At 52.9% G+C, this 16,451-nt stretch overlaps 5 protein-coding genes across 5 annotated transcripts; 2 read left to right on the forward strand and 3 right to left on the reverse strand.

Annotated features, from left to right (window-relative positions):
- Positions 1 to 271: 271 nt before the first annotated feature.
- On the forward strand, positions 272 to 1,063 carry EsH8_V_000695 (ureidoglycolate lyase; the record flags this gene model as incomplete). Its single annotated transcript, XM_083273211.1, has 1 exon — positions 272 to 1,063. One exon carries the CDS (start codon positions 272 to 274, stop codon positions 1,061 to 1,063), a length of 792 nt encoding a protein of 263 aa, XP_083125926.1.
- An 820-nt stretch (positions 1,064 to 1,883) lies between these two features.
- EsH8_V_000696 (uncharacterized protein) lies at positions 1,884 to 6,275 on the reverse strand (the record flags this gene model as incomplete). Its single annotated transcript, XM_083273212.1, has 1 exon — positions 1,884 to 6,275. One exon carries the CDS (start codon positions 6,273 to 6,275, stop codon positions 1,884 to 1,886), a length of 4,392 nt encoding a protein of 1,463 aa, XP_083125927.1.
- A 132-nt stretch (positions 6,276 to 6,407) lies between these two features.
- EsH8_V_000697 (uncharacterized protein) lies at positions 6,408 to 8,972 on the reverse strand (the record flags this gene model as incomplete). The annotated part of the gene is made up of 2 exons (XM_083273213.1): positions 6,408 to 8,460; positions 8,518 to 8,972. 2 exons carry the CDS (start codon positions 8,970 to 8,972, stop codon positions 6,408 to 6,410), a joined length of 2,508 nt encoding a protein of 835 aa, XP_083125928.1.
- Positions 8,973 to 11,525: 2,553 nt separating this feature from the next.
- Positions 11,526 to 12,609, forward strand: EsH8_V_000698 (uncharacterized protein; the record flags this gene model as incomplete). Its single annotated transcript, XM_083273214.1, has 3 exons — positions 11,526 to 11,645; positions 11,704 to 11,947; positions 12,002 to 12,609. The coding sequence occupies 3 exons, from the start codon at positions 11,526 to 11,528 to the stop codon at positions 12,607 to 12,609; spliced, it is 972 nt and encodes a 323-aa protein (XP_083125929.1).
- A 562-nt stretch (positions 12,610 to 13,171) lies between these two features.
- On the reverse strand, positions 13,172 to 14,045 carry EsH8_V_000699 (60S ribosomal protein eL42; the record flags this gene model as incomplete). The annotated part of the gene is made up of 5 exons (XM_083273215.1): positions 13,172 to 13,211; positions 13,271 to 13,390; positions 13,528 to 13,592; positions 13,675 to 13,766; positions 14,042 to 14,045. 5 exons carry the CDS (start codon positions 14,043 to 14,045, stop codon positions 13,172 to 13,174), a joined length of 321 nt encoding a protein of 106 aa, XP_083125930.1.
- Between the last annotated feature and the right edge of the window lie 2,406 nt (positions 14,046 to 16,451).

Below are 16,451 nucleotides of genomic sequence, written 5' to 3' on the forward strand. Positions count from 1 at the left end.
TCGACGCCAATGCTCCGAGACAACATGCACGGGCCACACCCAAAGCGGAAGCTTCAGGCTCACAACTCCCCAAGCTCCCACCTTTCATGTAAGCTCATGAAAGTCGAGAGCTCTCACTGCAACCTCATCCTCCATCAGCCATCCTGCACACACCCCCCCCACACCCAAGCACACCAAGCCACGAAGCCCATACCCAATCTCACCTCCAACACACATCCGGCTCACCACCTACTCAACCCCGGCACAGAATCCAGAAATCAACACGCCCCAAATGCCGACCACGCTCACAACCCCGCTCACCCTCCTCATCCCCGCCGAGCCCCTCACCCGCGCCGCCTTCGCCTCCTTCGGCGATGTAATCGAGAACCCTCACCCGGACATCCGCCCCTCGACCAGCCTGCCGCCGAACCTCCTCCACCAGGCCGTCTCCGCAAACCAGGGCACCGCCATCAAGTACCAAAATGTCTCGACCCCCCTCAACCTCTACCCCCAGGCCCCGAGCAAGTCCTCCCGGCCCATAGTCAGCATCTTCTCCTGCGCCGCCCGCCCCCTGGAGCCCGCCCCCCCGCCGTCGGCCCCCCCAATCTCGACCCTGCTGCCGTACACCTACGCCGGCCCGTCCCGGGGCGGCCGCTTCCGCGTCACCGTGCTAGAGAGGCACCCCTTCACCACGCAGACCTTCGTGCCCTTCGCCGCCTCGGCGGGCGCGAGCTCCGCCGCCTACCTCGTCATCGTCGCGCCCACCCTCCCTACCCCCAGCCCGCAGACAGAGACCCTCCCCGCCCCGCAAACAGGCGGCAAGGGCCGCGGTCTCCCGGATCTCAAGGGCCTCAAGGCCTTCGTTGCGTACCCCGGGCAGGCCGTCACCTACGGGGCGGGGACCTGGCACGCGCCAATGGTCGCCCTGGGGCCTCAGGGCACTGCCATTGATTTCGTTGTGAGCCAGTTTGCGAGCGGGGTCGGCCTGGAGGACTGCCAGGAGGTTGAGTTCGCGGCTGCGGGTGACGGGGCGGCGATTGTGGTGCAGGTCCCAGAGAGGATGCCCGTCGTTGCGAAGCTATGATCGGTGCTTGGAGCTTGTTGGGAAGGGAGGTGTTGGGATGTCCATGTACGATGATTGTTGGCAAGAGAATGTGCGTGTTAGCAGGTCGATCGGCGCGTGTTAGAGAGGCGTCAAAGGAACAGCCGTGTTGCTCATCACCTGGGAAACGGGAGCGACACCGTTATACCACCAGATTGATCGTGAAATACAAAGTTGATGCTCCCAAGTGCCTACTGCAGGGTTCAGGCATGAGGTCGCTCAAAAAACCTGATAGGAGGCCAACTAGCCAAGTCTTTCGTGTCCAGCAGCTCATTCTACCACGGCCAGTTAAAAATTAAAGACGTTAATCACAGCCTGGGACATCGTATTGGTGATTAATAAATCTTTTAATGTTTTCGGTTCTGCCTAGCCATTGTCAATCTTGCCAATTTCCGCCCATTTCCGTATCCGTTGCACTCGTACAAATCCGGCCTCAAACCATGGCCACTCCATATAGTGTACTCAAACAGTATTAAGAAAGCCCCTTTCCACGGGGAAGCCAACCGTCCAACCTTCCACCCTGCCGCCTCTGGGTAGAAACCCTCGATACTCTCCTGGCCCGTTATCATGTTTCATTCTGTTATGTGGCCGGGAGACGTACCCCAAATTTGGGGGAGGAGGAGGTTCCTCAAAAATTTCCCCAATAGTCGTTCTTGATTCCAGTTCGTGCCGGATCAAAAACCTTGCCATCTTTCCTATCCGAAGAAGACGTCCTTCCAAAATCGAAGTATGCGTAGACGGTGAACGTTCCTCCAAATGAGCTTCGTCCCCAAGCTCTCATTCTTCCTACTAACACTAACCATTAACGGCTCTCAAATTCCTCAAACTCAACAGAGCGAAGAAGCTTCTCCACCGGAGCTTCGTCCAGCCAAGGACGGTAACGCAAGGGATAACGGGGGTCATCGGGAACATCCTGGGGGACTGGGATGGGGACGCGGCCATCAAGTTGGTTCCAGTTCCGGATTCTGCCGTTCTGTCGTTTGTTGATTATGTCGAACTCGATCGTGGCCGGAGAGACAAAGTGGTAGACATGAACCGTCCGTGTCTGACCATATCGGATGACTCTGCCCTTGGCCTGTTGCATGTACATGTCGTAGTTTTCAGTATCAGTGAAAAGAACGCCAGCAAACATGACGTGATTGGCCTCGGTGAGGTTGGTGCCGGCGGATTCGGAGGACATGAGGCTCTGAATTAGCACAGCCTTGCCCTGGTGTCCTTTGAAGGCGTCGATCGTTTTAGAGTCTCCTTCGGTGCCGTTGGTCATGTACACACCAAGGTGGTGGGCATGATGTCCATGCAAGTAGGCCCGGAGCTCTTCTTTGATTCCACCGTAGGCTGTAAAGATGAGAACCTTCTCGTCGATCGCGACTTCTTTCAAGATGGCCTGCTCGATACTAAGTACCTTGGCGCTAGGCGTTGTCGACAAGTCCGCCACCATCTTCTCAGGATCTTGGTCCACAAAGGTGTCCCACGGCATGTAGGACCCGCGGCTCATTGCTGTACAGCACTTGACAGGGCATTCCTGAATCCCACTCTCGGAGAAAGAGTTGTAGCAGTCCCGGCAAAGCGTATGGCCGCACGCAATAGACTGAAAGCCATACATGATATCCTTGATCACTTTTAGGCACTTGCTGCATCTCGTGGGTAAATAGTTGTAAGCGTTTCCCTGACCATTTTGCAGGCAGTTGCTTTTCATTGCAAAAATTTGTCTTCTCCAGGCTTCCGTTGTGATCTTGATGCCGGCTTGAATGCTTTGGATCACCAACATGAAGCAGTTGAGGGTCTCATCAATTTTCTGGCCTCGGGGCTTACACGTTTTGCCCTTCTGGGGTCGTTCATGTGGAAGCTGGATTCCAAACTCAAAGTCCTCCTTCGTTGACTTGCCGTTCAAGTGTCTTTGAAGCCGAGCCAACATGTTATCGCAGTGGTTGTCCTTTTTGAGCCCGAGAGCCAATGCCATGCACTGGTGCGCAGATTCGTTGGAGTCCAGCTGCTTTGCTCGAATTATCTCAATGATTTCTCCTTTGTCGGTGACGGGGCCGTCGGTTTCGGGGTTGATCCACCGGTTTTTCATCTCGTGTATCTCTTCGTCGGGAAATTCATCTGTCGCCCTAAGAAGCCACCAGTCCACTTGGTCGAATGCTGCGGGGCCGCCATCCCTTCCGCTCCAAGTACGGAAGTCCCAAGTATTGTGGCCAGGCGGGGGGTTGTACGGAAGTGCATTCCGAGACCGCTGGCCGAGGATAGCGTGCTTAATGAAGCGGACACATTCCCGGTTATCAACGTCACGCTCTTTACCGTCTTCGAAGATGCTGATTATGTCTCTCATGTGACCCATGTATGCCTCCTCCTTAGCTTTCCAGTTGCTGTTGCGCGGGGTGTCGTCTTTTTCAATGGCATCGGCGAGATACATCATCATGTCGAACTGAGATGCCAAGATGACGCTGCAGTGATCAAGATAGTAGGAACTTGTTTTGGCTGCAAGTTGACTTATTCTTCCAAACGTCAGTGTCTCTTCGGCATCAATCCATTTCATGACCTGGAAGGCTGGAAGACTGTACTGAGCCGACACTGACGCAAGAACAAGCAGGGCGTCAATGGCGCCCGCCCAAATGGACTTGCCCGACGACTTGACTTTAGAACCGGCACTGCCAACCTTTTCCTTGTCCAGAATGTTTCGGACCAGTGGTCCAGTATGGCATGGCATCTCATTCGCATCCCACTTTCCCTGGTAAAGCGCCTGCTGTGTCAGATTGTACACGCAGACTTCCTGGGGTTGCATCGGCGCAAAGCAGATGAGCTCCTGAACATTCACGTTTTCCAGGTGCGTCTTGTTCTTCCGAAAGAAATGGCCGATGAAATACTGAGCCTGCAGGTGACGGTCGAGAGCAAGTTGAGCAGACGAGCTCTCGGTGTAGCTGCGATACTGCTCGCCATCGGTCTGCTCAGAGACTACGGGCCCAACTGTGATATTGGGGAAATAACCTGGCATTGAAGGCGCAACACGCGCAACATGGACATTGAGCAATTTGCCTATGTCGCAAACTTGGCGAAGGTTGGCTGTGGGAGGAGTTCCGGAGAGAATCCATTTTGCAGATGCAACAAGATTCTGGAAAAACGTGGCGACGGGTGTGTTTTCATACGAGAACTCGTCGAAAACTACACGCTGGTACGTGTACATCTCAAGAAGTCGGCCGTTCTTGAAGATTTCCACCACGTCAAGCTGCTCGGGATCCTTTGTATTTGACTTTGAAGTCGCGTCCTTTGCATTCGACTTTGAAGACGTGGCTTTCTTGTTGGCAGCTCTCATGGGCACCTTCGTTGTCTTTTGTTGCTTTCGGTCGCTAGAGCCTACATTGCCGGCCTTGGCTTTCTGAACCCAGGTATTTGTGGTCTCACGCCGACCTCGGATTGCCGTCTCGATCTGCGAGTTGTTCGTGTTTTCCGGGTTGTCAAAGTCGAAGCCCGAAGTCTTCATGGTCTCTAGAGCTTCAGAGTACCAATCCTGATAATCTCGGCCCTTCAACGCCGACTTCTTGCGGTGGATGGAGGGAAGCTTGGAAACGGCGGCGAGCTTTTCGAGGATCTTGTCTGAACAGACAATCGTGCTGCTGACAATGATAATATCCGCGGTGACCATTTTCTCGCGCACAACATCATCGGGTTTCGTGATGGTGTATATAGTGAGTAGACCGTTACCCCGGCCCCTGAGACCACGTCCAACGAACTTTGCGGCCTCGCTTGCCCATTGAGATACAATGTGTGGCGGAACGATGACTAGAGTTGCCTTGAGGTGGACAAGGCTGTGGCCTTTCAACCACTCTACCCGCTGCCGGATAGATTTAGCCTCATTCTCGGGACTCTTCGTGAAGTCGATCAGACCAAGCGTGACGATGGTCTTTCCGTAGCCAATGTCGTGTGCCAGAACTCCTCCGAGAGCATGATTCTCAACATTGGCAACAGCACTAAGACGCACGTTGACCGATGGCAAGATGCACTCTTCAACCTCTCGCTCGACAAATGGTCGATACTGCTCCCGTAACAGCATCCATTGTACGGCCTCCCATTGATCACGTCGCAGCATCATCCCGTTTCGAGTAAAGTTGGGTGGCTGCGCGGCGTAGCCAAGTGAATAATCGTCCGGTTGAATCGGCTGCATACTCTGACGGAAAGGCAACAGCTCCTTGAGACTCGGCTCCCAAAATCCAAACTGGACGTTGAAAGTACCAGATCCTTGAACTGATCGGACAAAAGCTGACATTGGATCAACGTCTCTTGTAATGTGGCCGAATGCCTTGTGGGCAAGCGATGTTGGGTTCAATGAAATCCTCATGTTAAGTATATTGGGTTGGCTCCCGTCTCCGCCGTTCGGTTGTCGCCAGGCTTGGACCTCAAAAGAAGGTGGCTTATTCTGAAGATCCCGGTCCATTTGCGCTGCCATCTGCTCATCTTCAACTCTTTCGATTGAACCGTCGTCATACCAATGGTGAAGCGTTCTTGGAACTTCGATCAAGCATCGATGACACGGATTGTCTGCATCAAGAACTATGTTCTCCACCGCGAGTTTGGTGCCGGCATCTTGCTTGATCTTGTTAACAGCGAACGAAACCAGGGCCAGTGCATCTTTGGCTTCATGGTCTGCGACCGAGATCCAAGGCTCATCTCCGCCAACCCAGGTGGCTTTCATGGTCGTGCTGGAAGCATTTGCCCATTGAACAAAAAGTGACTTGACAGGATAGTGCATATCCGTAGTGTCCAAACGCATCAGAATAAAAGGAGTTGTTGACCGACAGTCAATGATTCCCGAAGGCCCCTCCAAGAAGTTTCTGAGCTGGATCTTAGGAGTCGGGTCGAGCTTCATGACGCTAAGCTTGAAGCCAGGCTGCAACAACATCCACATCCCGGGAAGCGAGGCCGGGACAATTCGAGGATTGTTGGTGTCACTGTTCATGAAATGGACGAAGTCCTTTTTGAATACGCAAATGATGTCGCAGTGCTCATCGGGCTCCATTTTCTGGGGATTATTCGTCAAAACCCATCGGTCGTCATCGGCAGCCGTTGTTCGGTTTGAATGCACCATGTGGTAGATGCGGGTGGATCCAGGGTTCTCGCGGGAGTAGAGAATCCCTCCTGGGGTTGCGCATTTGCTGGTATAGTGGTAAGCGCCGTTGACGGCCTCGGAAGCGTAGATCATCAGTTCTGGTCCTGGGTGGTCTGGTGTATCGACAACTAGTTGCCGGAAGCCTTTGACGCCGATTTGGCCGGGACCGAAGTGAATGGCTTCCTGGTAAAGACTGAGACCGAAATCTTGCTGGACGAACAACTGCTAGTCGCCCGCTGTCGGCATGAAAGGTGCTTTGAGGTCAAAGATAGTGGCGCGGAGGAGAGGCTTATGAAGGTCGTAGCCCAAGGCGGTGAGCAACTGGGCGGCGTCGCTGGTTGAATTGTCTGCTTGAATCTCCTGGTCGAAAAAGGTTTGTCGCAAGTAGATGCTCCAGGTGACACTTTCCTCGGTGACGGTAACAGTGAGATAGGATTTCTCAGATTCGTATTTGACAGTGATGTTGTCTCTGAACTTCAATCCCGTCTGGTAGTAATGCACCCTGGCGGTACAGGTCCGAATTCCCATCCGCAATGCAGCACGATGCTGTCCAGAGACTTCATCGAAGCCATTGATGAGATCAGCCTCTGATTCTATGGCATCCAAGAGCAGACGCGCGGGAAACGCGACCGTTGCAAGCTGGTATGCCACATTCTTGTCGACAGAGTACAGAGCAGTGATAGGCTCCGCCTTGTTGAAGTTATGCTCTGGATTTCCAGCACAGGTTTGGCAGCGAATTTCGTTGCAATCCTTGCAGCGCCAGTAGATTCCCGTATGCAGATGTTTTCGGAAGGCATCACAAAGGCAGTGTCGACGGCCCTTGAGGCAGAGGTCAGTGAAGAACGAGACCACCGTCTTGTCTTCACCTTCCAACGCGTCGATCGGGGCGTCTTGCCAGGCCATCTTGCTCCCGCTTGCTGTGATTGACTGGACTGCAGAGCTGGGGTCGAGATGGGTTGAGGTTGAGTAATTTTCCTCGTTGCCGTTGCCGTTGCTGTGGTAGTTGTAGTAGGAGTGAAATTCCTGGCTGCTGGTTCCGACTGAAAAGGGAAGGTTGGATAGGTCTGCCTTTGAGGGCAGGTGCTCCGGGTGAACTGTTGCTAGGGCCAGGCCGTTGATTTGCTGATTGCGCGCCTGCCGCGTGAAGTCACGTTCGGCAATGATGGCACACAGGATAGCCGCGCCTGCCACCGTTGTTGTCATTGCATTTCCAGCCATATCCTTCAGCTGGCTCTCCTTCTCCACAGAAATCGAGATGCGATCAATCGGGATGCCCTGCACAGCAAGACACTCGATACCCAGAACAGGCCGGCCGTGGTCCGTCAAAAAGAGATCAGCCGACGGCAACACACAGGGTAACACCCCAAGTTTGGCGTTCTGCCGGTCAACGTTCTGGCCCAAGTCGAGGACCATCGCCTTGTGAGTAGAGTCGTATCCTCTCTTGGCCGCTCTCAGAAAGGCAATGTCGAGGAGATCCTGCATCCTCGGTGTGATGGCTGCGATATAACCCATCCAGCTCTCATCACGGGGCTGCACATTGCCACGTTCATCGAGCAAGGTGTAGGGCTGGGTGTTGCCAAGTCCTTCGTTTCGGCGCGCTGTTAAGTGATCCATGCGGCACACGACCGCCTCGACGTCCTTCTTTGGCTTGGTGGCCAAGGTTCTCTCGAGAAGGAAGCGGGCTTGGAGAACTCCCGCGTCAGATGGCGATAACAGAAAGTTTTGGAGATTAGGGGGGTGGCGAAACCAGTTTCCCGCACTCATGTGCTTCAACCACGTGCCAACTATCTTCAACCCTGCCTTGCCGTAGCACCGGACATCGACTGCGAAGAGGTACTTCCTTTGCCGTGTCTGCGGCACAAGGAAGTCCTTGGAGTCCACCTGAATAACGCCGGCGCAGTATTCAATGATGGGCAGCCAAAACCCTTGGATCTGGTCCCATGGTGCCTTGGTCACGTTTTCCAAAATGACAATCTTGGGACGATGCTGGCGGATGTACTGCAGAATCGACACGAAAGTCTTCGTGGACTCGCCCTCTTTATCGAGATTGTCGGACAACTCGTCGAGGCTCTCAATGGCCTCTGCGACCACCGGGTCGTTTGGGTCAATAAGCAAGTTATCGCCATTCGTAAACTTCTGGTAGAGTCGGTAAAGGCCAGAGGCCGTCGCCATTTCTTTCTTGTACGCGTTCAGGCTCGAGAAATCGACACAAGAACTTCCCGCAATGAGAATATCGATATCTACAGGAATGTCCTCCATGACACCAGACGCTGTCATGCTAGGGTATGGTCAGCAGTTTTCGAGATGAACAGAGTGCGGGATAGAGTCAACTGACGCTTGAGTTGAGTTAGGCCTGCCAACATCGGCAACGTTGCGGAAAATGTGGCCAGAGGGCCGGGCGTTTCTGTCAATAAACGCTTGCTTGAAAGGCTCGATCTCGACGCTGAAAACATGATCGAAACGAAGGAGGTTTGGATAGCCAAGGCCGGTGGCCGCCTCCTGGAACTCTCGCAAAGCCAGGATAGGTCCGTCTGTGCCAGAGCACATGGTTGCTATCCTGAAGGCCACGCCACCTTCCTCCGCGACTTGTCTGAGACCAAGTTCCAATGCTTTATCCAAGATGATAGGAAACGCATCTCGAGGCCGATTAACCGGCCTCTCATCCTTGACTTGGCGGCGAGAGTTGTCCTCATAAGTATTTCTGGGGACAGGAGAGGGCATCTGTTTATGCAGGGAGGCATTTGCCATATGATCCTCAAGATTCTCGACATCGCCAGATGAGGGCGCCATGTTGATGTCCTGCCGTGGGTGTTGAGGCGCCATATCGAAACCATGAGGATGCTCAGGTGGATAATTGCCATGACCATAATCAAGAATAGGAGCATCTTGGCCGAGAAAAAAACCACTTCCCGGATCTAGTTGTTCAGGAAGCATAGCGTCATTTCCAGGCTGCTGATAGGTGAGACTAGGACCAAAAGGCTGATTGTCGAAGCCAGAAGAATTTGTGAAAACAGGGTGTTCTGTGTCAGCGACTGAAGAAATGGGAAAATCGGGATCAAGACCCTGAGTATGACCGGAATTTGAAGCCTCTTGTCCGAGAGACTCTGAATCCCAAGGCTCGAGATTGAAGTCAGGCCAATCTTCCCAGTTTGCCATGATGCCAACGGTGCCGAACGTTGAAGGCTTCGGGCAATGAGGATAAGAGTGACAGAATAGAATGGGGTAGAAGAAGGTAAGATGAGCAAGAGAAGACAACTTTGTGGTGATACAAGCAAATGCCTCATATACTTGCAAAGGCTGATGGTACTTGAGGCTGGTGATGAGCAAAAGGCTGAAAAGCTTGGGGTGTCTCGGTGTGAAGAAGGTGAAGCTCGGTGAGGGAGGTGAGAAGGGGAGAATATTTGGTTTCACGAGACGAGAAAGAGTGGTAGTGTTGTTGTGGGAAGAGTCAAGCTCAGTCATGTGCTCGCCCTGAAAGCGGAGAAGGACTAACCATACATGGCGAGAGCACTCGCCTTGAAGGGACGTTGAAGGGCGAGTGCTGTCCCTAAGCCTCGGTCATTAAGGCGGGTGCCCCTTTGAAGCGGAGAAGGGCTACAGGTATGTGTGGTTTCCTCGCCTTGTAAGAAAGAGATGTGAGGAATTAACTAGAGAGACGAGTGATGTCCCTGGCCTGTTTAGACACGAGTCTGTTGGTTATGATGAGAACACCCACCTCAGGGGCCGAGACCAACCTCACGAAAATATCATCTATAAGGGGGTTAACTGCCTTTATGAATCATGGCTGAGAACCAATAGCCAGCTTTGCATACAGAGCGAGAGCACCCGTCCTAGGGGTGGGAGTTGCAATGCCCAGTAATCAAAACGATGAGGTATTGGGGAGAAGCCAGATATCACCATGGTGGTAAGAATCTTCTCACAAGACATATTTAAGGAATGCCCCTCAAAGTAAAGCGGACCAGCTTTGTTGTTAAAGACGAGACCATCAGCTTTCAAGACTGAGAACAGGGAAGCAGGAGAAAATCTTCATGAGACATATTCCACAAAACGAACTCCCCCCTTCAAAGCAGAAGACATTCACTGAGAACGAGACCTGCCTCAAAACCCAGCCAACAAGTCGAGAGCTAGTTCAGGTAACCGGGTTCACCATTCATGAAAAACACGGGCCTCCTTGTTCAGAGCAGTTTGAGACAATAGAAGAGAGTGGAGTGGTAAAGACTTCGAAAGTGGTCTCATCACATGAGGTTGTAGACACACCATCAAAGTAGCTAAGGCGCCTTTGAGAAAGTGCGCGATTCGTCTGCTTGAGATGTTGCTCTCAGGATCCCTAAAAGCGCAAATCTCAAAGGCGACACCAATACGTCTGCATTGTTCTCTTTTCAGGAAAACTACTGTTGGGTAAATGGAAAGCGGCAGTCGTTTCTGGTGCCTATGGGCGACGCCGAAGGAGCAAGATGAGTATATCCGCCAAATCCTTGGCTTCTCTCCGGTTATCAGGGAACACTAAGAGCGCGTAATTCCAGAACTTCGCTGAGATGCAAATAAGCCCAGATCCAAGGAAGCTTCTCGGGATATTGATGGCAGTCTGTGGAGGCCGGCCATCAGGAAATGCGGCAGACGAAAGGCGTGTGCACACCCGACAATCGCCCAACTAAGCTATTGAAGGTCCGCTTCGCGACTTCTAGACTTGCGTGCGTGGACTCTTCCTCAAGGTTGGGGCTGTGCGTTAAAGGGCTTAGTGTCGGTATCAACGTCCAAATCCGGTCTGAACGAACCGGATGGACAACGGCGATTTGGCTGATTGAGCGCTGTTGGCAGAACATCCATGTGTATCCAAAACGAGTTATGCTCCTTGAGACCGGGAGAGCTGAAGTCAAAACAAAAGCAGTTCATCTCAACGTGGGCGACCCCATTGGCCGAGGCTTGACGGGACGCCCTGGAGGCCGAATCATGTGACTCCCCACAGACACATTCGGCAGATTCGTCATCAGATTGGTGGCCCACGAGCAAGCCACCGATAGCGGATCCAACCCGCACCCCTCATTGGTTTGCGAGGCTTCAATACACGAAAGGCGCGGTTGACTGGCTGTCACAGTGAGTCTATACGAGCCTCGACCGACCTACCTACAGCTCTAGTCCAAATGCATCTCGCCGTGACCCAGTACGAAGACCTTGGCAACTCTCTGTCTGGTTTGTCGTCAATATTGAGATTCCAGGTTGTAGTTTACACTATTGTTAAAACCCCAAAGTTTCCGTCCTTCTTGCCAGACCTGTCGCCAACTCCCTCTTGAAGTGCCAATTGAAACCCAAGGCCGCCAAGTTACCGCTGTCAAATCCCTCAAAATGGCCTCCCAGCTGGTCTCAACCGACGCCAAGAACAAGTTGGAGGACTTGTCCGGCATCACAATTCTGCCCGGCCAAAACCCTTATGAAGCCTTTATCAAGGCTTGCAATGACAACCCTGTAACATTTTCCTCTACCATCCGCGAGAAAGATCCATCCCCTGACCAGAGAACTGTAGGCGGAGATCCAGGTTCTCTACGAAGCTCATCGAACGAAGCGGAATGAGCAGCAGAAGCAGAAGTTTGTAGCCTCCGACTTCAAGGAACTCATCATAGATCCTTTCCTTCTGAGATTGGAGAGGCCGGAAGTGGAGCCCGGCTTCCAAGATCCCCGGAACTGCCTCGTGTTCTGGGCTCGCCCGCCCGATCACATCGTGAGACTCGCGGCTCATCTGCAGGCCTTGCTCAAGAAGGCCGCACCTGGTAAGATGCCCAAAAGCTCTACGGTTTGCCGGCCAAAATTCTAATCCCATTCAGACATCTGGCTCATGCCCCAACACCGGATGCATCTCACAGCCCTGGAAGTAACACACTCAAAAACCCCCGAGGAAATCATCACTCTCACCAATAACATGCGTTCCGCCATCCCTTACATCACGGACTACACCTACTCCCACAGATCACGTCTTGTGAAGCCTATGATCTCCTACGATCTCTCTGCCTTTGCTGTCTCCTTCCTCCCGGCCTCTGGCGAGCCTCCTCTCAGCCCGCCTCCTGCACCCACTGCTCTCAAGGAGGCGATCGTTCAGGGTGACGGTTACACATACCACCACCTCAGGCGGGACGTCTTCGACCTCGCGCAGTCGACGGGCGTGCAGATTGAGTCCAGATATCAGGTGCCGAGCGCGCATATCACGCTGGGAAGATATCTTTCAGAGAAAGACCACGAAACGCCCGAGGCCAGGAGAAAGTGGGTCGAGACCATCGACGAAATCAATGCATGGCTCGAGAAAGAGGTTTGGGACTCGGCAGATGGGGAGTGGATTGGCGAGTGGGTTGTTGGACAGGAGAGGGGTCTGGATGCCCGTAATGGACAGCTGTGGTATGGAGGTGGGAGGACCATCAAACTTGGAGAGGGCTTCTGAGGCAAGCAAGCCTATCTCATATTGGTCACTGGAATATATAGAAGCTCCGGCGTATTCAAACATAGATGGGGAATGACGTAGAAAGGCGTTGCAAGCAGCATCATATCATAATGGGCACACCTGGAAGTAGAAGGACAAAGAGCATGATTAACGTTTCTTCGTGACCCAGTTATGATTGACCGGCTGAGCCTTGATGGCTAGCAACTATCTTCTAGAGACTACCGCTTCAGGAGCGTAGGCATGCCTCAGAAGGGACGAATTCATCCCACATCGGGTGTATCACCACCCTCAGGACAAACCGTTCGCCGAGTCCCACGCATCCCGCATTTCTCTTGTCACTTCGGTAGTCTCTCCAGGCGCGCGATAGCGCAACAGACAGCAGGGTAGGGGCTTGTTTGTGTGTTTGGTATCCGTTCGCAAGCAAGGGCTTTTATTTGTTCCCTATGTAGAGTTCCGCAAATGAGAACTGGTAACCCTCTTCGCCGCCATTGTTCCAGCCTGATGATGATCCGTATGCCGTGAAAGGAGCCATAAAAGTCGGTCGACCGAAAACACAACGCGTTTAGAAGACGAGAGCAGCACCCTTGGTCTTCTTGTCACCACTGTAATAGTTGTCAGTATTGATTCCGGATAACCGAGGATGCTAGGATCGATATCGTACCCCAACTCGAAGTGCTTGCAGCGCTTCAGGGCGAGCTGAAGCTTGGTCTTGCACTTGACGCACTCCAACCGCAGAACGACCTTCTTGGTGGTCTTAGCCTTCTTGTGGAAGACAGGCTTACTGTGCCAAAAGTCAGCCCTGCTCTGAGCAAAGAATACTGGCCAAGGGTATCATGATGTTACGCAGCAGCAGCGCGATAGCACCATGAACCTCCTCAGCCAGAGCCAGTCTTGCGACAGGCGGATGTGTAAACGTACGTCTGACCACCGTAACCGGACTGCTTTCGGTCGTAACGTCTCTTTCCCTGCGCGAACAGCGAGGCCTATTCCAACATTTAGTAAACCATTCGGAAAAGGTCGTCTCGGGGGCGTCGCTCGGTTCGTCGTCGCGGGTCGTAGACATACCTTGCCGGCCTTGTACTGGGTGACCTTGTGCTGGGTGTGCTTGCGGCACTCCTTGCCCTTGCAGTAGGTCATACGCGTCTTGGGAATGTTCACTGCATCCCGAGTCAGCCAATTGTCCATCGTAACCAAGCCATCTCGCGAAGATCTCTCGTGGTCGCAGTCGGATCGATTCCCCTCTAGCCTGTCGTTATGCACTGCGGATGCTGTGTATCGCTTCGATTTCGCTGGTTCCCCCTCGTGCCCAAAGCTTGTCGATCGCGCATCGCCGGCAGCGCAACGTCGGCGAGAGTAGCAATCCCTTCTCTTGTCATATCGAATCCGGCTGCTGACCACGCTGAGAAAAGAAATCACTCCAAAAATGACCTACCCATCTTGGCGGCTGTTTGTCGATGTCGCTTGCCGGAGTGTCGTGACGATGAATTTGGCGGGGGTAAAAAGTGAAATTCGTCGTTTTGCTGAAATGTCGCTTGTGTGCGGGTAGGGCAGACGACGCTAAGGAAATTTTGGAGGAGGTGTGGCTGAGCCGAAGTTCAGCCTCGTCCCCAGCCATACGGGTTCTCTCACGTGATGTTAGGTCGGATCTCCGCCAAAATGAACAGGTGCGTGCTCATCAACAAAATCCCCCACCCGGCAGTCACCTGCATGCCAGTTGCCACTGCCTGGCTGCTCGGGCCATTGTTCAATGCTTGAAGCCGATGACTAAGTGCCGTCCCCCTCGGATCTGTTGGATCCTTAGGCTACAAACATTTGGCTTTTTGCCCCCTTCGCTTTTCGCATGTTTGCATTTCAACCTTGAGGTCAGTAGTTACTGACCATCGTAACAGCGAAACACAAGCCGTTCAGATCTAGGATCAGCTTTTACACTTGGTCGACAATGGCACGTCAGAATCGTGTTTCCGTGATGCACACGCAATCCTCTGTTTCGATCTCGCCCTATCTGGAAAGTTTCAACTTGCTCTGCGACTCGGACGAGTCATGGCCGGTTAGGACAGACAACGCAAATCTGAACTCTTCATATCTCTTGCTCGTCCGCCCTCCCGAGGCTTTCTAACAATTTCAGCTGACAGACAATGCTATCGTCCAGTTACCTCGCTGTCACCCATACCCGGCGCCGGAACTGACGTCAGTAACAGCCCAGTTGTTGTTATGCCAGCTTTGACCTTGCAAGGTATTCTATTCAAAGCCCAAAAGGGCCAGTTTCGAAAAAAAACTTAGCCATTAAACGGTGACGCGATGTTTTTATAACGGCTCCCGCGGGTGCCAAAATCGTCTAGCATGATGCATATTAAGTGCCATTCATTAGGTTCGGGGTCGCTATCATATTCTACTCCAAACCAGGGCTGGCATGTCTGTTGGGTTTCCCGGTTCACGAGAAAAGGTTTGTTTAATTGTCTAAACGACGAACACTTGGCTCAGGAAGAGCTCGGTCGAATGCCACGATAGCTTCCGTTATTGATGGCGTGCTGCTAGTGCCAACTAACCCAAACGGAACATCTTTCCGCAGCCCGTCACCCATCAGTCATCACCCATCACCCATCACCCTTCAAGCACGATTTGCAAGCCAAAAACATCGATCGGCTTGATGGCAAAACGGACTGCATCAGCACGCTCTAGCTTGTCGTTCATTGGTTTCTAAATATACACCGGCTTCTCAGCCGTGGCCATCATGCCATTGTCTGGGGCAAACACATAGTGCTCGGATCGCCGTAAATTATCAGCGCCTGCAGGGGTACATCTTTACCAGCCTGCGCTTTTTCTTTTTTTCTTCTGCTTTTGCGAGGACGCAGAGACCCCGAGATGGAAGTACGCTCGCCAATGTATGCACAGGGTCCAGAGAAAGTCAAGGCAGCAGAACTGTCGGTGTGCCTACAGATGAAACCTTTGCAGCAATGAGAACAAGAGTTTTGGCGGCGGACGGAATCAGATTGCATGCCAGCAATTCACGCATTCCAGCCAAATCGTCATTGACCGGACGAAATAAGATCAAATTGAAGCAAGACCCGACTGGAAGGACGTCCGCTCTGCTTGAGCCCAAAGCTTAGTGTGCCAGAGCATCGAGTTGGTGTGTGAGAGACTGCATTCGGCTCACCGTCAGATGGCGTTCCGGTGGCGGCCATTACGACGACGTTCCCAAAAACGAACATGAGATTCAAAAGAGTTGAACAGACGAGACGCAGCGGCACAATTACGGACATGAACTTCCACATTTGTCTTCTGGAAATGCAACAAAACTCGAGCCGCAACAGGATGACAGACGGTGGTGGCCCCCAAAACAGCGCAGAGGGCAGACACACAAACGGAATGGAACGAACAGGGCTGGAGCGACGAACTACGGCAGTCCTTGCGCCCGGGTTTCCCCCTAAAGCCCAAAAGGCCCAGGACCGCCCTTTTTTGCTTGACAAATCGCACCAGTTTTGCAACGTGGGTTGGCCTTGGCATGAAACGTCGCTCAACGCCGCAACGTCGACGGTTTCAGATGCACCAGCTCCCGTACGCCTAAACCGCGTTCCTTGCATGTCCACACCTTAATCGACCCCCCCGATTCACGTCCCGGTATGCTTTCTTTAGCAACCAGCTACAGCCACCCTCCCTGTTGCTGCTACCGTGTCGCGGGCAAAGTAATAGCGAGGACACCAACTGTAGTTCTTGGTCCTATACCAGACTGGTGTATGCATAAGCCTGAGCTCCACAGGGGACGCGCAACCCCTTTTCATGTTCTCGAGTCTCTCTTCCCCTTTCCCCTACCAGCGAGGCGCCGATCCCATACGCTCTGATAC

Source organism: Colletotrichum jinshuiense, chromosome 5 (assembly GCF_051148585.1).
Source record: "Colletotrichum jinshuiense chromosome 5, complete sequence".
Classification (NCBI taxonomy): domain Eukaryota; kingdom Fungi; phylum Ascomycota; class Sordariomycetes; order Glomerellales; family Glomerellaceae; genus Colletotrichum; species Colletotrichum jinshuiense.